The sequence below is a fragment of the Melanerpes formicivorus genome, unplaced genomic scaffold, assembly GCF_026170545.1.
Source record: "Melanerpes formicivorus ecotype bairdi unplaced genomic scaffold, bMelFor1.0.p_v2 SCAF_21, whole genome shotgun sequence".
Lineage (NCBI taxonomy): Eukaryota > Metazoa > Chordata > Aves > Piciformes > Picidae > Melanerpes > Melanerpes formicivorus.
Window position 1 is genome coordinate 6,190,341 of NW_027142373.1, and position 26,245 is coordinate 6,216,585.

The 26,245-nt window shown below is 51.1% G+C and overlaps 1 protein-coding gene across 2 annotated transcripts in view; it reads right to left on the reverse strand.

Moving 5' to 3' along the window:
* Positions 1-26,245, reverse strand: part of SLC39A11 (solute carrier family 39 member 11) — a 101,477-nt gene that overhangs the window by 19,634 nt on the left and 55,598 nt on the right. For both annotated transcript variants that reach the window (XM_068151186.1, XM_068151185.1), the window contains exons 6-7: positions 25,778-25,948; positions 4,073-4,142 (exon numbers count right to left, since the gene is read on the reverse strand). In XM_068151186.1, the coding sequence (XP_068007287.1) occupies positions 4,073-4,142; positions 25,778-25,948 (241 nt within the window). The remainder of the gene's footprint in view (positions 1-4,072; positions 4,143-25,777; positions 25,949-26,245) is intronic.

Here is a 26,245-nt window from a genome sequence, read left to right on the forward strand (position 1 = left end):
CACCGCCGAGACCCCACCTGCAAGGGCACAGGACTGCAATTCACCCACACCCCCGGACAGGCCAGATGAAGTGGGTTCTATGCCACAAGCCCCACATGAACCACCTCTCAGGCTGAGGGGGCTGTGATGCAGGGGCGAGCCCTGGCACCGGCAGACAAGCGAGGTCGCAGGAACGAAGCCTGCACACCCGGGGGCAGCAAAGAAACGCAGACGAGCCTGGCAGCCAGCACCGAGCTGCATGGAGCAGCTCAGAGGGCTGGTGGATCCTGCAAGCACCAAGATGTGAGGCAAGACCCTACCCGAGTCCAGAGAGACACAGAATCAAGTATTTTAGGTTGGAAGAGACTTTTAAGATCATTGAGTCCAATCATTAATCCATCACTTCCAGGGCACCGCTAAACCATGCCACTCAGCACCACATCTACACAGCTTTGAAACCCCTCAAGGGGTGGGGACTCCATCATTGCCCTGGGCAGTCTGTTCAAGGGCTTGACAACCCCTCTGGGGAAGAAATTCTTCCCAGCATTTGACCTAAACTTCCTCCAGTCCAACTTTAGGCCATGTCCTTTTGTCCTATTGCTTGTTCCTGGGGAATGGCAGAGGTGACGCCACACATACAAAGCACCAAGTAGTGTAGAAGGTGAGAAGCAAACCCTGCTTCCTAATCATGGGGGTTTTGGACTGTAACCAAACCTTGCAGCATCCCCCTGACTAGGATCATCATCTGTGAGGCTGTGCTTGCACTGCTCTGCTTACACCACCCATGGTGGTACATCACAGCTCCCTGACAGCCCTGACTCTGCAGCACATCTGGCTCCAACGTGCTTTAAAATCCCAAAATAGTCTCTCACCATGCTGGAGATCTTGCTGATCTCTGCTCCAGCAAAGCCTCAAGTGCGCAGCTGGGGCAGGAGCCCCACAGCTCCTCAAGAAGCCTTTCAACCCCCAGGGCAGGACAAAGTCCCCGGCTGAGGAAAAGCCTCGTGGGACCTCTGCAAGGCATCAGGAACAAGGTGTTAACCAAACAAAGCTGGGGAGCACTGCTGTGCCTCATGAAAAAAATCAAAACACAGGGACACTGCATCCAGCTGAGGCAGGCAGGCACCCTGCAGCACCCACATTTGAGCTGCTGCAGCGCACAGGAGCTCACCCTGAGAGCTTTGCTCCCCCAGCCAACTAGGCCAGAAGAGCCAGAGAAGGGATGGCTCAGAGGGGATCTTATCAATACTTATAAATATCTAAAAGACAGATGTCAAGGCAATGGGGTCAAGCTCTTCTCAGTGATGCCTAGCAACAGGATGAGCAGCAATGGGCACTGCCCAGAACACAGGACGTTTCATTAGAACATGAGGAAAGCCTCTGGGGGTGCTGGGGTACTGGACCAGGCTGTCCAGACAGTTTGTGGAGTCTCCTCTTCTGGAGATATTCAAAACCTGCCTGAATATATTCCTGTGCAAACCTGCTTAAGGAAGGGGGGGTTGCACTAGATGACCTCCAGAAACCCCTTCCAACCCCTGCTATTCTGTAATTTACTCTCCAAGCACAAGTCAGCAAGGAAGATCCTCAGGTAGTGTGGGCAAATCACAGCCAACCTTGGAAATACCTACCAACATCCCCATGTTGTTGGCATATTTTGCTTAAGAGTCAGAGGGTTCAAAAATACTTTTGAACAACTCAAGGCTTGCCCAGGGAGGTGGTAGAAGCTTCATCCCTGGAGGTTTTTAAGGCCAGGCTGGATGTGGCTCTGAGCAACCTGATCTAGTGTGAGGTATACTTGCCCATGGCAGGGGCATTGGAACCAAACGCTCCTTGAGGTCCCTTCCAACCCTATAAATTCTATGATTCTAAATAAGCTCCCCAAGAAGCTGCTCACCCCAGCTCCAGCTCAGCTCGGTGATAAGATGGTTAGTCACACCCTGGAGGAAGCAGGATCAGAAAGGAGGAGGTAAATCAAGACCTGCTGCTGCTAGGTTAAAACACTGTTGCATAATAATGGACACGAGTGGGTCACAACTGTCATGTCCCCTAAGAGCTGAGGTTGGCCAAGGAGCAATTTGCCCTTTGGATGTGTCAAGACTTGCCTCTATTTCTCACAGCCGCTCACAGCATTCCACTGCTATTTTTAAGCCTGCACAGCGTCAATTAGCCACCTAAAACTTTACTCTTGGAGATTTCCAAATGGTTTCACGGGGAAGCAACTACACAGAGTGATTTTTGGGCTGCCCACAGATGACAGTGACAGACAGATTCATGGCAATGAAGCTGTTTTGTCTCCTTTCACAGCTGACTACATTTGCATTGGTATTTTCATGGTGCGGGCTCCACCTTTCATCTAACATGATTAATGCTGTTGTAAATACAGAGAAAGAACCAGCTGCTTCTGGCTTCTTAGCTTCTACTGAGCAGCTGATGGGGAAAAAAAAAGTCCTTTTGTTCAAGCATCTCTAGAGCCTCTGCAGACTTTGTGAAGAGGTTTTGATTTCAAAAGGTTAGAGAAATGTGGTGTCTAGAGTGGGTGCATCCTACTTGGCTCACCACAGATCTGGAGGGTATCTGCTGCAATCCAGGTGCTTGGCTCATGCTGTCAGGGAGGGTCCCCCATCAGCCAGGGATGTAAGAGGGTACAGGAGGGAGTTTTTTTTTCTTGTCATTGTGGAGTCCTTCTAAGTGCAGCTTGTGCTCAGGCAGAGAAAGGGATGGACAACCTGGAAAGCTCCACAACCAGCCCTGGGTCTCCCTAGATCATCTGGCAGGAATGAGGTGGCTGAGACAGAATCATAGAATCACAGAATGGTTTGGGTGGGAAGGGACCTTGAAAAAAAGTCACACAGTCTAATCCCCCTGCAGTGAGCAGGGACATCTTCAACTACAGCAGGATGCTCAGAGACCCAAACAACCTGATCTGGAATGGTTCCAGGGATGGGGTATCTACCACCACTCTGGGCAACCTGGGTCAGTGTCTCACCACCCTCAGTGTGAAAAATATCTTCCTTCCCTCTAGCCTAAATCTCCCTTTTTTAGTTTCAAACTGTCATCCCTTGTCTTGCACAGCAGGTTCATCCACGAGCTGTAAGGGCTGGGCAGGTGACTCACAGCCTGACCATGCTGTGTGTTCCTCAACCACATCAACTACAGCATGGGGCTGGGAAACAAAGGGCAGAGGGCCCACGTCATGCCACGAGCCTCCAGTGTCAAACTCAAACAGAAAAAGACAAGTGTTCAGCAGCAGCACATTGAGGAGGCTGGGCAGGAGGGTGCCGTTTGCTAGCCAGCCACAGAGAGGTGCCAGCAGCTCTTCCAGAGCTCCTCCAGCTCCTGCTTTGCACCAGACTTCTTCCTTTTTACCCCATTTCTATAGCCCAGTCAGGTCAATTTCAGCCCTGCCTGGGGGAGGCTGGCGGTGGGACAGCAGGAGGACTCTGCCTGCCATCACCCGGCCTGTACACCCAGGTTTTACTTCTGCTTGGAGTGAAAAATCCAACCAAAGCCCCCCACTTAGAGAGTTTGGAGGAGCTGAATTAATTCCCTGTTTTCACACCAGTCCTGGGGAGAAGCACAAAAGGGTTTGCCTGGTAGCACGGGGCCAAGGCTGGCACTGCCAAAACCAGCCTGTCAAGAGCAGCTGCTGGTGGGGCTGGAGAAAGTGGGCAGGGATGCCAGGAACAGGTGGGCAGGAGGCAGAAGCAGGCAGGCAGAGACACCAGGAGAACTGAGAGCCTTTATTGCCACCAGTTCCAGAGTTCAGTGGCCCTCCTTGGCAGAGATGGAAATCAAATCCACCAAACACTTTCCAACAGCTCCAGCAGCTGCTCCTACCCACAGGGATGCTGCTTTTGTGGAAAATCTCAGCATTTATCTGTCACAGCTGACAAGCCAAACCACTAGGAAAATGCAGCAGCACTAGGAAATTCTTCAGCTCCTTCTGCTCCCACTTGTACCTCCAGACAAGCTTCAGCCAATGCATCTCCAACCACCCCAGCTCAGTAGCAACGTGGAAGAGACAGACAACCTCCAAGAAGTGAAGGCACACACAGAACCTGACACAGAGAGCAGAAGCAGCATGCTGGCTTACCTGGCACTTTGGAAGGTTGCAGATGTGGATTTTCCAATAGCCCCAAATCCAACTCCCACTGCCAGACCCTCTGAAATGGGAAGAGAAAAAACAGTAAGGTCAAAGCTTACAACAGCCCTGGGACCATCCCTCCTCCTGCACTCCAGTAGAGCAGGAAAGCAGCACTCCAGGTCAGGTCATTACCCTTCTCATTTAATCTAAGATCTAAATCAATTTAATCTAAGATCAATGCCAGAGCCTGCCACACTGCCCAGGTACTTCCCCACCATGCACCCAAACCAGCAGCTTCTCATGAAGCCAGCACAGAGAGGAGAGGTTTCTGTATGTGTAAGACCACTGGAGATCAGGACCCTCCCCCACCAAAATGCTGCTTCAACAAAGGGCTGAGCAGTACAAACCACCAAAGTCTGTTCAAAAAGGTTCAGGATCAACAAACCTCTCTGCAGAAAGTCACCTCTGCAAGGACAGATGAGACCAGGAGCCCTTCAGTGCCACCTCCCCAGTTTCTGGTCACCCTGTGCACAAGCACCAGTGCAACATTTGTACAGACAGCCTCCAAAGCAGAAGAAAACTCAAACTCAACAAGAAAATTCCCACCTTCCAGGGTATTTTAGATTCCAGTTAATCCCATAAACTCCAAATAAAACCACCTGAGGAGCCTTCCCAGGAGAACAGCAGCTGCAGGAGCCCTGTGATCCACCACTGCCCCCTCTGTGCAGCTCCTTTGGGAATCACCAAGCGCAAGTCCTGCCTGCCCGCCCTAGGAATCAAGGGGAAGGGTGCAGATAAAACATCTGAGGGACAGGATTCATCCAGAGGCACCTGGACAAGCTGGAGAAGTGGGCCCAGGTGATTCTCATGAGGTGCAACAAGGCCAAATGCAAAGTCCTACACCTGGGTCAGAGCAGTCCCCAGCATCAATACAGGCTGGTGGATGAAGGCCTGGAGAGCAGCCCTGCAGAAATGCTGCATCAGGGGAAGTTCAGACTGGATATTACCAAAAGGCTCTTCACCAAGAGGCTGGTCAGTCACTGGAACAGACTCCCCAGGGAAGTGATCACTGCATCAAGCCTGTCAGAGTGCAAGGAGTATCTGCCTGGATGATGCTCTTAGGCATTTGGTTTACTTCTAGACTTGATGATCCTTAGGGATCCCTTCCAACTTGAGATATTCTGATTCTGTGATATGCTTCTTGGATGCCAGCTAGTGAAGAGTGTCCAAAACAAAAGGGATTATCTCCCCTCTGGTGAGGAGGGAGCTTCAAGCTGAAGTTTGTACCTAAGCCATGGGTTGGTTTGGCATCTCCCAGGGGAGCTCCCTGCAGCGTCTTCCTGCCATGTGGCAGTGGTTGAGTCCAGGTTTTTAAACCTTAAACCAAGACAGCAAGACTCAGGTAGAGCTTGTCCATCAGACTGAAAGCAGAGCTGGTATTTGCTGTGGTGGAGCTGGTGCTCAGATGATGGTGGATTTAGGATGCAATCTCTTGTTGCTGCAGAGGAGAGAGCACGGAGAGAGGACGGCTGCAGATGGCTGCAGCGCGCAGGGGTTGCACACTGTGCTGTCAGATTGCTGCTCCTTGGGAGGGGCTGAGTTCCAGGCTGGTTACTTTGTCATTAGCAAAAACTGATTGAATTCATACTCCTGGGACAGGTGCTCCCATGCACTCAGCCTCCTGAGGGAAAGGCTGGAGCAATGAGTGTGATATTGCATCTCCACTAGGAAGCCAAGTGATTATTTCTATGAATATTCTCAGAGATCCATTAGAGGTTGGTAACATTCACGTTGAATGATGAGGGGTTTTGTGGTAGTCTATTGAAATCGAGACTATTTCACAATTGTTGATTTTAATAAGTGTTTGGTACCCACTGGGGCTCACCAGAGCATGAGGATGGAAGCCATTTAACTGTGCCAATTAATCTGTGCCTCGTCTGTGTGGTGCTGCTCTCTGCAGAACAGCTCCTTCCACTCTCGCTTCTGCTGGTTGCATTGCTTCTTAATGGCTGTTCTTGGACACTCTTGGAGCACCTTTGATTTCTGCTCAAAGGCATTGTTTTCAGCGAGAAAAAACAGGAGGAGATTTGTCTGCAGCTTGAGTTTCAGAGAAGGTGAGAAGGAAGATGTGGGCAAGGGAAGGAGTTCTCATGTGGCATTGAGTGCACCCTCAGCAAGTTTGCTGATGACACCAAGCTGTGTGGTGCAGCAGACACGCTGGAGGGAAGGGAGGCCATCCAGAGGGACCTTGACAGGCTGGAGAGGTGGGCACAGGCCAACCTCATGAAGTTCAATAAGAGCAAGTGCAGGGTCCTGCATCTGGGTCGAGGCAATCCCAGGCACAAATACAGGCTGGGCAGTGACTGGCTGGAGGATAGCCCTGAGGAGAGAGACTTGGGGGTGCTGGTGGACAAAAAGCTCAACATGAGCTCTCAGTGTGCACTTGCAGCCCGCAAAGCCAATCAGATCCTGGGCTGCATCAGGAGAAGTGTGGCTAGCAGGTCAAGGGAGGTGATCCTCCCCCTCTACTCAGCCCTGGTGAGACCCCACCTGGAGTACTGTGTCCAGTTCTGGAGCCCCTATTACAAGAGGGATGTGGAGGTGCTGGAACGTGTCCAGAGAAGGGCCACGAGGATGATCAGAGGGCTGGAGCACCTCTCCTATGAGGACAGACTGAAGGAGTTGGGGCTGTACAGTCTGCAGAAGAGAAGGCTCCGAGGTGACCTAATTGTCGCCTTCCAGTATCTGAAGGGGGCCTACAGGAAGGCTGGGGAAGGACTTCTCAGGATATCAGGTAGTGATAGGACTAGGGGGAATGGAATGAAGCTGGAGGTGGGGAGATTCAGGCTGGATGTGAGGAGGAGGTTCTTCACCATGAGAGTGGTGAAACCCTGGAATGGGTTGTCCAGGGAGGTGGTCGAGGCCCCGTCCCTGGGGGTGTTTAAGAGCAGGCTGGATGAGGCTCTGTCCAGCCTGATCTAGTGTGGGGTGTCCCTGCCCATGGCAGGGGGGTTGGAACTAGATGATCCTTGTGGTCCCTTCCAACCCTGAATGAAACTATGAAACTATGAAACTATGTGTGGTGAATCTGTTGTGCAGCAGTTTGATGGAGTTCAAGTGCTGCAAGAGGGTCAAGGGAAGCAGAGGAGAATGCTGGCCCTGGGACTGGCTCAGCCTGTGCTCAAAACCCAGAAGGATGGAAAGAAGTGTACTGAAAGAGCCATTAATTTTTCACAGTGTTTCCTGCTCTGGGGAAGGAAAACCAGTCTGGGACGTGGCTTTCTGAGGCTGCTGCCCAACACATCTCTGATCTGATTGCCAGAGGGACCCTTCAGGCACGGATGCATCAGGGATGTGGCATCTGTTTTTTGCAGTGGTGCTGTGCTGCCATGGCCCTGTGAGCAACCAGGGGGAGAGGAGAAAGGTCAGGCTGGATGCAGCCCATGAAGACAGAGCTGTGTGTTCAATGTTAACTGAAGCATTTGGCATGACAATGACTCATGTGGGATCAGGAGGAGCTCGGCCACATGCGCTTCCTCTAAGAAAGGTTGCTTTAACCTTTCATTAAACCTCCCCTTAATTGTCACCTCATCAGCACATATTTTGACATTTTCATCTATTAAGCAGCTCGATGGTTTGAAAGGGCTTGCTCAGAGTCATTAAGCTTCTGTGTGAGAAGCTGGAAAGCATGGGGAGGCAGCTGGGCGAGGAGCCGGCAGACAGGCAAAGGATGTGAGTGGCAGCCCCAGCAGCCGTGGGACAACTCTGTCCCACTCCTCTGCTCAAGGAAAGATGCCACCAGCAAAAACCTGGTCCTGTAAAGGTGGAAACTGAAAAAGCACCAGCAGGGCACTCCTGGGAGCCTGTGCGTGCTGTGCATCACTGCTGGGTGCCCATCTGTGGCACTCCTGGGGACAGGAAGGGCCCAGGCCCTGGGGCTGCTTTCTGCTCTGTGGCCACCAGCTCAGGTCCCTCTAGACTTCCCCTTGCTCCTTCTGGGCAGACAGAGGGTGAGATGTCAAGTCCAGGGTGCCTGAGGAAACGATGCAAGAACAGCCTGATGTAAATGTAACTCCATGTGTTATGTGGACATGGTTGGGAGGTTTTTCCTCTGCAGCCCAGGGGTGTCACAGCTCATCGCTCTGGCACCATTACAAGGAGGGGGGGAGAGCGTGGGCAGGGGGACCAGAGTCACCTTCCTGACAGCAGCTCATATTTCAAAAACCAATTTGTAGGCAGGCACCTGGACAGCCAGCAGAGGACTGATAATGTCCATTTATCTCTGCAGCATCATTTTGAGCTGGCGATCAGTGTTTCGTGAGCAGTAACAGCCACCGAGCTGACAAAAGCCTATTAAATGTGGTATTTTCACCAGCTGGAATGAAAGTCTGCTGAAATATGCATGTGGAAGCTCCTTTTCTTTCTTTCTCCCCCATCAGATCTCACAGGTCTCTTGCATTTAAACATTGGTGAGCAGTGGCCTGAGAAATCATTTGCGTGTGAGGAATGAAACATTAAATATCTGTGATGGATTCAGGTTGTGTGGGGTCAGGGAGAGCCTCTTTCCAGCACAGGTTGGTCTCTTGCTTTTAGCTTTATTAATACTGGAATGAGTTTTCTTCTTCCAGAGAAGCATTTCTGTGATGAAGGAGCTTTGGGATGTTGGGCACTTACTTTAATTCTTTCAGACCAGGTACCTACCTCTGGGGTAAGCAGCGGCCATGTGCTGCCTCATCAGCTCCTGTTCAGCCATCACAGCTTGACGGATTGAAGTGACAGTTTGCTCCACGTTCATTGTGCTTTGGTGAAAGGGGCAGAAGAGTGGAACGGGATGGAAAATGAATGGTCTGGCTCCCGCTGGGTAAACCAGGAGGTGGGATTATGGAAATTGCCTTGTGCTCCACAAATTCCACCTTGTTGAATGGACAAGCCTCTCTTGGGCTGGCTTTTCACCTGTATCTGTTGCCATGGGTCACCCAGAGTCACCTTGTGTTACATCCTACCAGGTTCGTTCACCGGTCCCCTCCAAACTGCTTGCACAGCGGTGTGAACACCCAGTTCTGGAGGCTTTTTCAGACTAAACTCCTGTGGCATTGCCTGGCAGTCCCCCAGAGTAAGGTATTTGGTAGCCCACTGGGGCTTAAAATCTCCTTTTAATGGCATTTTAAATCCACAGTGTCACACACAGCAGTAGGGTTTGGCTTTCTTCACGCCCAAGCTGCTCTTAAAGCACCAGTGAGCTGTTTGCTTTTCCAGGTGATGGCTGGCTTGACCTTGTCAGCATCTGCTGGTTTTCATCACCTCTTGCATAACCTTGATGGAACCTATCTGTGAATCCCTGGAAAACTTGGAAGCACCATTAGTTGTTATCCTTTGAAATCAAAGTGGCAAGGTTGAGCTGTCTGGGCATGTCAGAAGCTTTTGAGATGTTTCACCCTCCCTCAGCTTAGTGCATGCCTGTCATGGGCCTCAGACACTGCTGAATTGGTGCTTTAGTGAAGCCTCTTCTGGGTGAACTCCTGAGTGGTTCATAGAGCTGTACCTGAGCAGGAGAATGGGGCTGAGCCAATGTGTGATGCTGAGGCAGCTCTGTGGTGGCTTTCCTGCAGTTCCCTACCCAGAAAGGTCCTTTCTCTCCATTTGCAATCTTCCTGGCTTTGCTGTGCTTTCCTATTGCTGTCACCCCACAAGCCTTTATCAGGTTTTCCTCTCACCCACCTTTTTTATTTGTGGGATTACCTGAGCAGGCACTTCCCATTGGCACCAGCTGTGCTGGAGCTGGCAGCACTCTGCCCAGCCACATGTGCCCAGCACATGCCCAGCCACACTCACATGTGTGAGTTGTTGGCTCCCTGTTACTGCAAGAAGGACACTGAGTTGCTGGAGCAGGTCCAGAGAAGGGCAACAAAGCTGATGAAGGGTCTAGAGAACAACGGTTGTGAGGAGCAGCTGCGAGGGAACTGGGATTGTTTAACCTGGAGAAAAGGAGGCTCAGGGGAGACCTCCTCACTCTCTTCAGCTACCTGAAAGGAGGCTGGAGTAAGGTGTTGGTCTTCTCCCTAGTATCAAGTGATACAACAAAAGGAAACGGCCTCAAGTTGTTTCAAGAGAGGTTTAGGTTGGATATCAGGAAAAATTTCTCTGCTGAATGAGTGGTCAGGCATTGGAACAGGCTGCCCAGGGAGGTGGTGGAGTCACCATCCCTGGAGGTGTTCAAAAAATACATAGACATGGCACTCTGGGACATGGTTTAATGGCCAGGTTCATGGTTGGACCTAATGATCTTCGAGGTCTTTTCCAACCAAACCAATTCTATGACTGCAGACAGCACCAAAATGTGTTTTTCTCCTGTTGCTTTTTTATCACAGTCAGCACTTTGGACTCTGTTGGATGGGATCTGTGAGGCTTCACAGCTCTGCCTGCTTGCTGCCTGCATCTGCCCATGGTTGCAAATAATCCTGGGAATAATGATTGCCCAGAACTGCTTTGTCTGAGATTAATCCCACTGGTGCCTTGGGTTTTTGGGGTTTTTTTTCTGTCCTGTCACTGTTTGCTGGCAGGGATGCAAGCACTGCATGGGCTGCAGTATGCAAATCCACAGGGGAAAAGGGAGCAGGACACTTCCCTGGCCCCCCACACTCCCCTCAGACAAAAGCTGTTGTTTGTCAGGATCCCAGTGGAGGAGAGGGGACGTGTGAATAATTCATACCACAAATAATGATACATTCTGCTATAAACAGCAAATTAATCATTTACATTTTGCCTTTGTGCTCTGCTGAAAGGACTTTCAGTTGGGATAATAATTAGGAGCGCTCTGGCCTCGTTAGCTGGCAGCAGGCACAGAACAAGCTGAAATCCTGCTTGGCCAATGTGACTCTGCCACAGCTCCTGCTGGAGTTGGGATCTCTTTGGCTGAAGGGCTGCCTTCAGGTCAAGCACTCTGTCACCACTTAATAATAATTCATGGCAATGTAATGCTGGAGGGACCTCTGTGTGTTTGCTCTGTCCACACCACAATCTGCTGCTGCTGCCCAGATCCTCTTCACGTGCGCCTGTGCAGGACAATGACTTCTTCATGGCTATCCTATCTACTGATAGGACAAAGGGCCATGGTTTTATACTGGAGCAGGGTAGGTTTAGATTGGTCATTAGGAAGAAGTTCTTTACTAGGAGGGTGGTGAGATACCAGAATGGGTTGCCCAGAGAAGTTGTCCCCAGCTTTCCTGTATGTCCCTTTAAGTACTTAAAGGCCAACAGAAAGTCTCCCTGGAACCTTCTCTTTTCCAGGCATTTTGCTGGAAGTCCTGGGAAGTGGGGAGAGTGCTGTCAGCACCCCAAGGAGCAGCCACATGGGCTGAAGGGGGAAGTGGGAGGTGTCCCAAGGGTCATGTGCTGCACAGGGAGGTGGGATCCAGCCAAGCAGCTTCTTATAGGGAAGTCATGCCAGAAATCCAGGTGCTCTCGCTCGGAAGAGTCGGTGGTCATGGATGTGGAAGAGAAAACACAATGCAGAGAGTGGCTGGGTCACCTGCCTTGAGCAGCAGGTCAAGAGGAAGAGCACTGGCACAGATGTGCCAGGACCTCTGGTCTTGTGCAAGTGAGGGCAGACGGAGCTTTGGGGAACGCAAGACTTACCAGAGCTGGGGGGATGTGCTGCCATGTGTGTGCAAGTGGTGGCTGAGCAAGGTCACCTCCAGAGCAGCCACATGATTTGTGTTTCAAATCAAAGGGAGATCCACTGCTTTCTGCTTTGGTTAAGTTAGAAAAGGGGAAAAAAACTCTTTCTAAAATACTTCAGCCCCCTGCTTGCTCCTCTTCTAATGGTGGACATCTAGAAACATGAAGATCTCTGAGATTGGGTAATCTCTGGGGGTTTTTTTGTGCAGTAATGGCAAAATGATGTTACCTACAGGGAACTGGAATTCAGTGTTGGAGGGGGAAAACCACAGAGTTTGAACAGTGGCGACAGGGACAGGCTTAAACTCTCACAGCAATGCAAACCTCATTAGAGCAAGATTAATTCCCCACTAGGAACTTAACAGTTCTTCAAAGAGCAGGATGAATAATTGATGACATGTTGGCATCTGTAGTACCTTCCTGTGTTCATTTGCTGACCCAGGAGGATTAGCTTCAGTAATGCTCACAGGGGGAGCTAACCTCACTCATGGCTCTGCTAATGCTGCTGCCAGGCTCGAGGTGCTACTGAGGGATGTGTGGTCCCAGCCTGGAGGTGAAGTGTGGGCCAGGGGGTGCAGAGCACTGATGCAAGTCCAGCATTTTTGATGATTGGTATGACCAAGGAGAAGGTCTCGAGTAACCATTTATGAACTTGCTTTCTTTAATCATAGAATAACAGAGTGGCTTTGGCTGGAAGGGGCCTTAGAGATCATCTACTCCAACCTCTCTGCCATGGGCAGGGATGCCTCTCAACTAGACTTGGTTGCTCAAGGCCTCATCCAACCTGGCCTTCAGGGAGAGGGCATCCACAATCTCTGGGCAACCTGTTCCAGAGTCTCACCACCCTCATATTGAAGAAATTCTTCCTAAGATCCAATCTAAACCTACTCTTCCTCAACTTCAAACCATTCCTCCCTGTCCTATCACTAGACACCTTTATGAAAAGTCCTCCTCCAGTCTTCCTGTAGGATCCTTTCAGGTATTGGAAGGCAACTCTGAAGTCCTCCCAGAGTCTTCTCTTCTCCAGGCTGAACAATCCTAATTCCCTCAGCCTGTCCTCATAGCAGAGGTGCCTCAGAGGATAATCAGAGGATGCTTTCATGATGAACCCTGCCAGACTGTCTCTGCCCCAGCATCTGTGCTGGTGCCCATGGTCCTGTGCTCTTCAGGTCTGTGTTAGATCATGCAAAGGGTATTGTCATCATTGCAGGTGCTTTCCTTTGCTCACAAAGACAGGCAATTACTGCTGTGGAATCCAGAATTCTTCCCATTGTTTTCAAAGCTCAGCAGGCATAAAGCTCCACTGAGCTGTGCTCTCCTTATCTGCCCCAGAAACCTTATCTCCCTGGCAGGCAGAGCTGTGGTAGTGCTGCTGCAGGCAGAAGCCATTTACAAACCCTGCTCGTCCTCTCTCCTCTCATCTTTGCCCTCCTGCCAAGACCAAGATTTTGCCTTCACTCAGACTGTGGGATCTGTGAGTCAGGATCACAGAATTGTTTTGGTTGAAGAGATCATCAAGACCAATCATTACCCCAGTACTGCCAGATCACCACTAAACCAGGTCTTGCATCACCACATCTACACAGCTTCTCAGTCACTCCAGAGATGGGGACTCCACCACTGTCCTGGGCAGGCTGTGCCATGGCTTAGCAACCCTTTTGGGGAAGAAATTGTTCCTCGCGTCCAACCTAAACTTCCCCTGGTGCAACTTAAGGCTGTTTCCCCTTGTCCTATTGCCTGTTCCCTGGGAGAAGAGATCAACTCCCAGCTGACTCCAATCTCCTTCCAGCTTCCTTTTCTCCAGGCTGAACAACCCCAGCTTCCTCAGCTGCTTCTCACAAGACTTGTGCTCTAGCCTCTTCACCAACGTCATTGTCCTTCTCTGGACCAGCTCCAGCACCTCAGTGTCCTTCTTGGAGCCAGGGCCCCAAATCTGTTGTGTGGATTTTACTTTTTTCCTAACATTCCTGTAGGATATTGTTCCCTATCCACACTCTTGGGATGAAAAGCATCTTCTTGCTCTTTATGGCACATCAGTACCACAATAACTGGGGTTAACTTCTTGCCACTGCAATTTACTGAGGCCCCGTGAGCAATGCTTGCTGTTTACTCATTTGGATTTCTAGGGACTCTAAAGGGCTTTAATTTTCAGTTGGTTTTGTGAACAAGCCTTCTCGTGAGGATTATGAGGAGCTTCCCACAGTGCTGCAAAGCTCATTTCATGCTCAGCACAGGAGTGATGAGGGCAGGAGCTTGGGGAGCCCAGCAAAGCCTGCACCCTGGGTTTGCAGGGGGTGTTTCTGGCTGCTGACAGAGAGCCAGCAGCAGAGGGTTGTGATCCCTGCCAGGCTGCTTAAGCTGCTCTGAATAGGATTGAAAATTGCAGCCTCCTTAATTTCATCCAGTCTTTCAGCTTGCCAAGCGCCTGCAGACCCGGGCAGTGGGTGATAAGGGAGAGGTTTGATGGGATGGGATCAGCCACACTGCTTTCAAGTTGATCCTTTGAACTTCAGGCTTACGTGGCAGTGGCAGCCAAGGTGCAGTGGGATGAGCCCAGCCATGGTGAGAGCCTGGGAGAGGGTGCTCCTGGAAGCTGGAAAAAATAACTGTTTTGTTGGAAAATAGATATTGGACAGTGCAAAGGCAAAGAAACAATGTTCAGTGCTGTGAGTGGTGGCAGAAGGGGATTTCAGACCAGGGGAAGCAAAGAAGCTTCCTGGATGAGTTCAGTCTCTTGGCTTCCCAACTTCTGCCTAGTTTGGGGTTTCCTCCCCTTCGCTCAAGTGTGTACAGAACAAGAGCAGCAAGTCTGGACTGGCCAGAGCTGTCTCTTGATGGCTGAGCCTTCTGCTTTCAAAATAGAAGCAACTCCTCAGCTGATCTTTCCTTTTTTAAGTTATTTGTGTATACAGACCTTTGGTGTCAGGGCTGATCAGGAACTGGCATCACAGAGCCATGTCCAGATATCCCAGGACTGTCCCATATCTACTGTGGGCTGCACTGATGCCAGCACATTGCTCCTGTCTGAGCAAACCTTCCTCTCCTCCTTCCCAAGGAGAAGAGTTCCCTGGAAAGTCCAAAGGCAAGGCAGCCTCCTGTAGCCCAGAGCACCACAGTGATGCAGCATCTCAGAAGCCCACATGATGCCAGCAGGGCTGCAGAGCTTTGGGCTCCTCAGGAACAACCCAGTGTGGATGCAAAGCTCTCCATGCAAAGCTGGAAAAGGGAAGGCTTTCCCATACAAAGCTTTCCACAGTGAATAGGAAGAGATGGATCAGTGCTGGGCCTCATCCCAAAGCCCAGCCCAGCCAACTCGAGTGCTCCTGTGGATTAGAGCAGACAGGAACATTGTCATTGTCCTCCTGGCTCAAGACAGAACATCTTGTGCTGGTTTGCAGCTCTGCTGATGGGACACTGAAGTCAAATTACTGTAAAAACAAAGGCCAGGCTGCAGCACCTTGCTGCACACATCCAGTCCCCTCTGCTCACTGGGGTTTGAATGCTGGCAGAGGAGCACGGGGGGAGCTGGAGACCTCCAGCCAAGCATGAAGGTGTTGGAGGTGCTCAGGGAGCAGCATGGCCCTCACTTTGCTGCCTTGGCTGATGTCCTCCTTGCCAACTTTTCATGCACTGTGTAAATCTCTCCTTGGCTGCCCTGCTGTGGCTGTCATGTTGTACCACACTGTCACCTTCAGTCTGCCCGTGGTGGCCTGACATGACTCAGTGCTCTGCTCCCCTCTCCATGGCCCTTCCTTTTGCACTGGCTCCTCCTTGCTGTGATGTTCCCTCTTGGCTTTTCCTTTCTGGCTGCCTTCCCTGGGAAGATGCTTTTTGTGCTTCAGGCAGCATCCTCACTGGACTTGTCCTTGCTGTCCCAAGCTCCTGTGTGGTCCTCTCCTGATGTACCCATGGCTACCATCCATGTGGCACTGCATGTGCCTTCTGAGGGTGCAGAGGAGGGAGGTGATCCTGCCAGAAGGTAAGGGAGTGTGAAGGAGAATAGATTAGATCTAAGGAAGACACTTCTTACCATGAGGGTAGAGAAACACTGGTCCAGGCTGCCCAGACAGGTGGTAGATGCATGTAAGGATATCCTGCTTTTTGCCCTTGCCACCACCACCACCAGGCTGCCCGAACAGGTTCCATACCATCATGCCTTAACAAGAGGAAGCTCTGTGGTGACCCTCCAGCATGGTCTTGTATCTCTGTGCAGTTTCAGGTTTTGAAGTTTTGTGGTTTTCTCTGAAAACAAGCAGAGAGGAAAAGAAGCCTCTGCCACACACTGCCCACTGAGGGTTTGCAGCTGATCCTGAAGTTAGTGCAGGATTAGTCTGATCCCTGGGTAATGCCTTATCAGGATAAAGCATCTTGAATTGTAACGCCAAGGAAGCCCAAGGGAGGCAAAGTCATTTTGTTTGGGTTAAATAGAAGCATTTTCCTGACAGTGGCCGAGATTGGTCATGTTTTTAATCTTCTTTGTCCTGCAGCTCTGCAAAGAGATGCCAAAATAACTGCCCCCTCCCCCCCCTCCCATCCTGGTGCCTTCACCACGTTCTGTGGACTCCCAGCTCTGTCACTGGTTGCAAGAGGGGCTGACAACTGCTTCGGCCACTGAAATCCTTGGAAAACCTCTCTCTGACATGGAAAGCTTTCCTGAGGGATGTGCACACCTGCCTATCCCCCTCCCTCACACACCAAGCTGTGGGGCTTTTGCCTTGCCCTCTGCAGAGTGGTGGCCCACCATAAATCCTTCCACCATTCAGGGTTGCTCAGGGCCCTGCTTCTCTTTGCCTTTGCTCTTGATGGTGCCAAGAAAAAGAAGTTGCACACAGCTGTGTATTTTTCAAGTTGACATCAGAGCCCTCAGTGGGTAAGATCTGCTTTCCCATACCCATCTCCAGTGACCTAATGTCCTGGTTATACATTTGCAGAGCCTCCAGTGCAGTGGATGTGTAAGTGGCTGACATAGAAACATTAACCTTTCTCTTTCTATGTCTTTCCCCACCTGAAGCATCTGCTCATGCCACTTACAATTTTTGGAGTATGTGCAGAATGCCCACGAGAGGGGCTGCAACCAGAAGGCTGAGCTGACTGTGAGCTTTGAGTGTGGGCAAACTGGCAGCAAGCTCTTTCTGTTCATTTCCCATGTAAATCTTTGTGTACCTTCTTGCTTACCAGCAAAGCAGAGTCATTTTGAGGTTTGACATCTTCTTTGAAAGAGGCTGAACCTGTGCTATTGAAGCAGTGCAGTTATTCTGTCATCTTGGCAGGCTTTTCTAAATGGAATGTTTGAAAGGAGTCACAGCAATGAGCTGAGTGTGTCACTCAAGGTCTGCTGCAGAGAATCCAAGGTTTCCCAAGCCTCAGCAATGACTGTGGGACATGTTGAGGTCCATGCTGCCCCTGGACCCTGCATAACCCCAGGCTTTCTTGTCTGTGAGTCCCTTTGGATGCTCTGGGGTCAGCTGCCTGTTGACTGATTTGTAGTTCCACTCATCCTGCTCCAGCTCTCATGGGACGAGAGGTCCTGGACAAGCCCATTGCCAAAGGCTGTTGTGTCACCTCCTCCTCTCCACATTAGTGAGCATCTCCATCACAGGCTGCTTCTTCCTCTCCAAATCAGCAGTTCACTACACACCATCTGTTGATTTTCATTCCCCATCCTTTGTTTCCATGTAGATGTGATTCCTGCTTCCATTAATTGTGCTGCTGAGTTTCTTATTCCATGAGACTCACTTTGCAGGGGGGAAGTCTTTGTGGTTCTTCCCTCCCCTCTGTCAAAGCTCCTTTAGTCATTCAGACAAAGGAGCACTTCTGTCCCTTGCATTTTGCTCTCTGGGCAAGTCTCACTTCAAAGGAAATCTTTTGGAAGGGCAGTGCCAGAGGAAGAGCTTTGTCACAGCCTCAGAGCTGCACTGAGCAGATCCGCCAGAGCCAGCACAATCAGCAACCTCTTTAGTCACCGAAGCTCAGCTCCTGCCCTCAGGTGCTCATCCCCAGAGTCATTTAGGTTGGAAAAGACCTTTCAGATCAATTGACTCCAACCATTAACCCAGCACTGCCAGATCACCATTAAATTAGGTCCCTCAGCACCACATCTACTCAACTTCTCAATCCCTCCAAGGACAGAGACTCCACCACTGCCCCAGGCAGGCTGTGCCAGGGCTTGACAACCCTTTAGGGGAAGAAACAGTTTCTAATGTCCAACTTAAACCTCTTCTGGCACAACCTGAGGCTGTTTTCTCTTGTCCTGTCACTGTTACTTGGGAGACCAGCAAGTCATCTCCTGGGTGAGTGGTGCTGGAGTAGCGCGAGAGCTTTTCACAAGAGCTTTGCACAAGTGTGTGATGCCTCCTGGGTCCGGGGTGTGCCTCAGCTCCTCTGGCTGTTTCACTGGATGCAGTTATCATCCAGCAGTGGTATTTTAGGAGCAATCTGTACTCTCCTTGCCCTGTCAACATAGGGTTGATGGCTGCTGTCATTTTCCCTATCCCCATCCTGAGCTTTGGCGCAAGATCAGGGCTCTGAGGAGTCGCTGAGTGTTTCAGCTCTCGGCCTGGACTCAAGGATGCAAATGCTGTGATTACCCAAGTTAGTGCTGCTTTTTATGCTGTGTTTCCAAGGCAACTGGAAATTCAGAAGACCACAAACACACACACAGGTCCTTTTCTTCTGAGACCTTTTCCTCCAGTACACAGGTAAACACCCTCAGTGACATTTTCAACCTGTCTGAACACTCATCTGAAGAGTCCCCACTGTCCCCTCGTGTGGCTGCCAGCATCTTGGGCAGGTAATTGCTGCCCTTGAAGGCGGTAAAACCCATCCAGCCATACAATCAGGTTTGCTTTTGTTCTTGGAAGGTTTTCCCCCTGCCTTGCTCGGGGGGAGCGACACCAGAGAGGCTTCAAAAACAAAAGATGAGGATTTTGAAAGAAAAATAAATTAGCAGTGATTTGGTGCTTTCTGAAAATAGGATTTCTTTTTTTTTTCCTGGGAGGGATGAGGGAGCTCTGCCTGTGGTGGGAGGGGAAGAAAAGTTTCAGAAAGGGCAGAAGGAGAGCAGGGAAGGATCTCTTTTGTGTTGAGGACTCCAGAGCTGGCCCCAGCAGTGCAGGTGGGGTCTCAGCAGAGTGGAGCAGAGGGGCAGAATCCTCTCCCTCCACCTGCTGCCCACACTGCTGAGCATCAGCCCAGGATACACTTGGCTTTGGTGGTCACCAGAAAGAGTAATTGGACACCTACAGCCCTCAATGCCAGCAGCTGGGCTTAGCAGACATGCTGACAGGTCAGGCAAGGAGCAATGGATGGAGCCCACCACTGGAGATGTCCACAAGAAGGGACTGGGTCAAGGAGAGACAACACTGGGGTTCCCACCAGCTTCCCCCACCTCCAGCTGGCACTGCAAGACGGCAGCAGCTCAGACCCATCAGCCAACAGCCAGAGCCAAACCTCTCTGTCTGCTCCTCTCCCCCCAACACCAATAAAGCAGGAGACACAAAGGACAAACTGGTTCGAGCTATAGGAAGCCATAAAGCAAAGCAAGTGTCCAGGCAGCTCCCACCTCTCAACAGGCAGCTCTCACGCCTGGACTGTGCTCAGCCAAATCCCACTGTGCAGAGGTGGTGGAGAGGACAGTGGCAGGTCTCATGCCATCTGGCCCCAGGTCCTTCAGCTGAGTCCCTCTCCTTACCAGGAGAAGCTGCAAACGAGGTTGTCTCACATCAGCCTGACATTTATTGTGCCTTGGTGCAGACATCCCTTCCACCCCTGTGCCCTCAGGATGAAACAAAGTGGTGACAGCACTTGCTTCCAGAGCCTTCACCTTGCCTGGAGAGGAGCCACAGGGCTGCCAAAGGGCTGGGCAGGAGGTGCCTGGCTTAAATCCATCACCAACACAAGGAACACCTGAAGTAAAGGACTTGGTTACTCCTTGATGTGAGGACACCCAAAGACACTGATGCCAGCCTGGTGACAGGGTGACACAAGCAATCATGCACCCTCTCTTCTGTGCTAGCCCTGTGTTGCATCTTCCCCCAGGCATCATCTCACATTGGCCAAAACCCAGCCTATGAGTTTTGGGGGAAAATCTTTCCCTCCTGGACAAGCAGAGAAGGAGAGTCCCCAGAATTCCTGACACATGCCAAAGCATGGTGTTGGTGCCAGCAGCCAGTGCCTCTCACTGCCATCTCCACATGCATTCCAAGGGGGATGAACTTGGCCACTGTCACCTGGGGGTGCAGGGACCTTCCACCCAAGCCAGTGCAGCTTCCTAGGAGGCTCATTCATCCTTCCCACAGACATGAAAGTTTCTCCATTTGAAATCTTGTCCCTCCTGCCCGAAGCAACACTCCACCACCTCTCCTCCTCCTGCCTACAGCACCTTCACTGCCAAGGGTGAACCTGTTCCATATTTAGCTCCCACACTCTGTCCTGCTCCTTGCTTTATTCCTTCTCATTAAAAAATCATAAATTCCAGCTTCTTAATGGGTTTCTGGCAACGGTAGAGGAAGTCTCAGGTGGAGCCATGTGAGATTTGGAGGTGAGCAGGGGACATCAGTGCCACCTCACGCCATGCCCCAGTGGCTCTGTGCATGCCACAGCAAGGCTGCCACATCCCATTTGCTGCTCCTGGACACCTTCAGTTAGCAGTGACATTTGAGGCAGAAACATCCCAGAAATGGAACTGGAGGGTGCACAAGGAGGCATAGGACTGAATATGGAGAAGGAAGATGTCTGCTTGCAGGAAAGACAGGAATGACTCTGGCTCCGCACAGCTCCTGGGGATGGGGCCACCCTGCTCTGCCTACCCCTCCAGCCCCAAAGCACTGCAAAGAAAAAGGAACATTCAGGTTTCCATGGCAACATTAGGGTGGCTGGAAGCATCACCTCCTGCCTGTCAGCAACCTGCCCCAGCAGCAGCTCTGCTGCCTGCCCCCAGAGCAAGTGGCAGCAGAGAAGAGTGTGCCTGGAGATGCTCCTCAGGGTGATGGGAGAGATGGGGCACCGGTGGTTCACACAGCAGTGGGATCTCAGCCAGGTGCCTGCCATCAGCTGGGTGGTTTTTGTGGAAGAGAAACCCACATTTCCCACCTGCCAGAGGAAAGCAAGGCAGGGTATCACCACAACCCAACATCTTCAACTCTTTCCCCCCATGCCCACTGCCACATACCCACCAGAAAACCAGCCAGGCTCTGGTTAAGCCACCATGGGTCCCAGGCAGGCACAGACCCCTACATAGCCCATGCAAGCACCATGATTCCAGAGAGAGAACTGAGGCATGAAGAACATGAAGGTTGAGAACACGCCACGAAGAACCACCATGATCTCAGAACACGGCCTTGGTCCTGTCCCCCACCTCAAGTAGGCTGGTGTAAGAATTCAAAGCTCCTGCAGCACCTCCACACTGGAAGAACCCCCTGATCTCACACAGCAGTGACATCCCTGCCCACACACCACCACAGCTCATCTCAAAGCAGAGCAGGCTCCTCCAGAAGCTCCCTGGGGAACCAGCAGTGGACCCACAGCCTCACAAGCCGTGTCCTACCAGGTTCTCCTCCTAAATTAGCACAAAGAGCAAGGCAGTTCAACTCACACCTCACTAATTGTTATTTGTGATACACCAGTTATGTTTTAATTAATCTGAAGTCTTCAGCATAACAACCACCCAAGGTACAAAGATAAACTGGAATAAACAGGGCTTGATTAAATACATAATTAATGTTCCACTAACGTTGGCATATATGAATATTAATTAGCAGGAACAGTCTGCAGTTTGGCATCTCCTGTCATTATCAATTTATTCTTTACATTGACAGTCCCCAGCTTTGGAACAAATTAACAAACCTTTCACTTGCTGGCAGAGCTCAAGTGAGCACAGGCTGAGCTCCATGGTCAATTATCTCAGCCGCACATGAAGCGGCTTCCAGCACGTTTGCCTGAAAGCAGAGGGAGATGCAGTGCCAAGAACCCAAACATGCTCACCCTAAACGGGGCTCAGAGTAAATAAAACTGTTCTCTGCTGGCAATCACAGAATCCCAGACTGGTGGGGGGCTTGGAAGGGACCTCTGGAGATCATCTAGCCCAGCCACACTGTTAAAAGCAGGGTCACCCACAGCAGGTTGCTCAGCGTCATGTCCAGGCAGGTTTGGAATCGCTCCGTAGAAGGAGGCTCCACAACACTTCTGGGCAGCCTCCATGCAGTGTTGCACTACCCCCAAAGTAGAGAAGTTTTCCCTCAGTAATAAGAGGGAGCCTGTTCCCCAAAAACTAAGGAGAACAGGGCCAGATCTGGTCCTTGCAAGGGTTCTAATCACTGGAGGGAGGAACCAGGTATAATTTGGGCTCAGCTATGAAACACCACAGGTGTCAGAGGAGCACGACTACATCCAGAGGCACTTGGCCAGACCAAAGGTCCACGAAGGTGAGCACGCCTCAGTTGCATCATTCTTGCTGCAGCCTGGTTAATTCTATTCTATTTTATTCTACTGCATCCTACCCAAGGGATGTGAAGTTTCATAGAATGGTTTGGGTTGGAAGGGACCTTTAAAGGCCATATAGTCCAATCCCCACTGCAATCAGCAGGGACATCTTATACTATGTATACACTATACATCTACCACCTCTTTGAGTAACCTGGGGCAGTGTCTCACCTTCAGCATAAAATATTTCTTCCTTCTATCTAGTGTGAATCTCTCCTCTTATAGTTTCAAACCATCACCCCTTGTCCTGTCACAACAGGACAAACTGCTAAAAAAAATTTCCTCCCCATTAAGAAGCTTTATACAGATGAGGGAACCACCTGGACAGCCTCTGATGGCAGGCTCCCTACCAGAGCCTTGGGCTCACAGGGGAGCAGGCAGATGCGGAAGCAGAGCTAGATAACCGCTGCTGAGACCAGCACCAAGCAATTCTGCCAGGCAAGTCCTTAGCCCGTGTCTGGCAGCCCTGCCGAGGTGTCAAGGTGCTGATCGTCCCCCACTTGTCAGCTCAGCACCTCCCGCCTCCCCCTCCCCATGCCGCCTGAGGTGTCATTACGCTGCTGGAGTCTGTGCTAATTATAGTGTCAGCCCTCCCGCCTGCGGGGAGCTAATTGAGGGAGAACATTACAGTGTTGCCAAACCCTGCTCCACAGTACGCAGGGAAAGTGCCACCAGCACTGCTGAGACTTTGCTGGGAAGGCAGAAGGACTTTGGTGACAGCCAAGTCCAGCCTCACCCCGTAGACTGGACCAGCTTCTACTTCATGCATAGAATCATAGAATCGTTAGGGTTGGAAGGGACCTCAAGGATCATCTAGTTCTAACCCCTCACACTAGATCAGGTTGCTCACAGCCACATCCAGCCTAGCCTTAAAATCCTCCAGGGATGAGGCTTCTACCACCTCCCTGAGCAACCTGTTCCAGTGTCTCACCACCCTCATGGGGAAGAATTTCTTCCTAACATTCAATCTGAATCTACCTATTTCTATTTTTGGTCCATTCCTCCATGTCCTGTAACTACCTGACATGAAAGACCAGAGGCCCTGGTGACAAGCTGGGCAGGCCACAAGCTCCTGTTTTAATCTGAATTATTAATTAGGGTGAAATCAGTGAAACTGGTGCTCTGGGGAGCACAATGGCAGCCACAGGCTTAAGTCCAACCTCTGCACCTTGAAACCTCTGGATGGCTTTGGGCAAATCCTTGTTGAAAGGGGGGTATTGGACTTTGCAGGCAGTGAATGGCCCCACTAGCACAAACAGCCACTGTCACCCATCCAGCCCCACAACAGTACTGTGGTGCTGCTGGAAAGGCACAGACCAGATGGAAAAGAGCAGGAGGGAGACTCTGGGGACAGAGCTTGGCAGGGACAGACACCCCACCACGACTCAGAAACCCTCACTGAGCTGAGCCTCTGGGCAGAGGCCAAGCAGCAGCCATCACTTCCACACACCCTTCTGGACATTAAGCTTTAATACTGTGACCTTTAAGATGCAAGAGAGAATTTCTGAGCCTCTGCAGCCCTCCAAGGGTGGCTTTGTACTCTTGCAGAAGCACTGAAAGGTTAGACTGGCGTCGCTGTGGCAGCCAGGGCTGTGTCACCATTAACCTATCACTACAGGTGACACTTTGTTCACTCCTCCACAAAACTTTCTTTCTCTGCTGGTGTCAGAGACAGGAATCTCCAGCTGACACAGCCAGAGGCAGCAAGATGCACACACAGCCTAACTCTTCACCTCAGCTCCTTGACACTTCATTTGAAGGGTAAAATCCAATTATGGCTCACTCAGAGCAAACACTTTCCCCCTTTGTATGCGTGTGTTGCTAATTCAAAGCTCCCTCCTTGCCTCATCTGCCAGGCATCCGCCTCTCTTGGCAATGCATGGAGCTGAACTAAGGCATCTGATTTATCTACCTATAATTTAAAAAAGGGGATGAAATCAAGAAAAGGATTTTGCTGTTGATGACAAGACCAGAGCAGCCTTAACTTACAGAAACTGTTGGTGCATGGGAAGAGAACCCTCAGAAGGTGCAGCAATGCTCTCATCGGAGAAATGAGAGCCTGACAAGGTGGAAAGCCCAAGCCATGAGAGCAGAAGCACCCAAACGTGCTGGGCACTGCTGACCAGTTCCTGCCCAGAGACAAGCAAGCACAGGGAGGCTGGAAGAGACAGCGGCTCATGAGTGCTCAAGGAGAACACCACCCACGCACAGCACAGCTGCAACGCCAAGGCAGCTCATGGTGTGCTTGCTTTGATTTCCTCCTGCCATTCAACCCTGAGGTGCCCTTGCAGGGGGAGAAACGCAGAATCTGTGACTGCAAACCCATAACAGAGGCTTCTCACCCAGGGATGAGATTTAAGGTGGGTGCCCTGGAATCTGATAAAAGCTTCTCTCAAAATCAACAAGCACACATGAGGACATGGGGCAGCTGTCCCTGCCCAGCTCTGATGGTTAAAGGAAAAACAAAAGAAAGGAACAGGGGAGGAGGAAGAGGGAGGAGAGAAGAAAACAGCAAAGCAAGCATTTGAAAAGGTTCCCTTGTAATAATCTCAATATCACCAAGAACTGCAGAGCAGCCAAACGTCCTCAGCTGTTACAGATTTATCTCATCTCTATTTTATGGCATTTTTTCCGTAGTCTCAAAGCCCAGCCCCTGGCAGGACACAGCCCTCCAAGACTCAGGGCTCTGCAGCTTTCCCTCTCTTGGCAAACTCCATCCCTTGAATAAGAAAACCCCAATTTGCAGATGCTCCTGCTGGGAAGCGCAGCGCTTTAAAATGCATCTCTGGCTGGTACACAGACCAGAGGAGAAAGGAAGAGAGACCAGAATTGGTTATCTTTACAATCTCATCTTTCTCAATATACTCTTGGATTTACCACTTTCGCCCACGACAGCCTGGCAGCAGCACGAGAGGCTGCAGATGTTCACAACGCAGCAGCAAGCCCAAGCTCACAAGCTCCCCCACCCCCGACCCCCTCCCCACACAGGGTTTTGCTGCCAAGACCTCACATGGTTCATCCCTACCAAGAGCAGAAGATCTAATATGCTAAACCTCGTCAAAAGGCACCCAGCACCCACTCGGTGAGTGCCATCTGCGAGCAGCAAGGGAAAGGAGGAGGGAGAGGAGGCAACAGCCCTGTGCAATCCTCCCAGGATGGCAGCAAGCCCAGGAAGGGGCTGCCTGTGAGTTGAGATGGATGGACAGGTGGACACAGAATCACTGAATCAACCAGATCAGAAGAGACCTCCAAGATCATCAAATCCAACTGATCACTCAACCTTAACTAATCAACTAGACCACGGCACTAAGTGCCTCATCCAGGCTGTTCTTAAGCACCTCCAGAGATGTGGACCCCACCACTTCCCTGGGCAGCCCATTCCAAGGGGCAATCTCTCCTTCTGTGAAGGGCTTCTTCCTAACATCCAGCCTAAACTTCCCCCTGCACAGCTGGAGACTGTGTCCTCTTGTTTTGTCGATGGTTGCCTGGGGGAAGAGACCGACCCCCAGCTGGTTACCACCACCCTTCAGGTAGCTGTAGACAGCAGTAAGGACTCACCTGGGATGTTGTGGATGGTTATGGCCAGAATCATGAGCATAATTCGCCTCCAGCTGCTGCTGCCGGCCGTGGGGGCTCCATCCTTGGGCACAGTGAATGCTGGGGGGGCGTCTGGCAGGCTGGCCCCTGCACCCCTTCTCCGCTGATAGGGCTCCCCATTCTCACCTTTATCTGGGGGTACAGAGAACAGCCAGAAGTCAGCCAAGAGGGAGACAAGATGGGCAGCTGGGCACCTCCTGCCTCCCCTCCCGCAAGGAAAAAGCGCAGAGAAGGAAGAACGCTGAGCAAAGCAGGGCTGCAGGGGGGTGCATCGGCCCTGCTGATTCAGGTCAGGCTAAGGGGTTTCCCCACATGTAGATCTCACAGCCCAAGCACCAGGGAGACTCTAAGACAGAAGTTCCTTCTCTGCCACCTCATCCTGAGACTTGGTCCTGGCCCAACATGGATCCCCAGCTCCAGGCTCACATC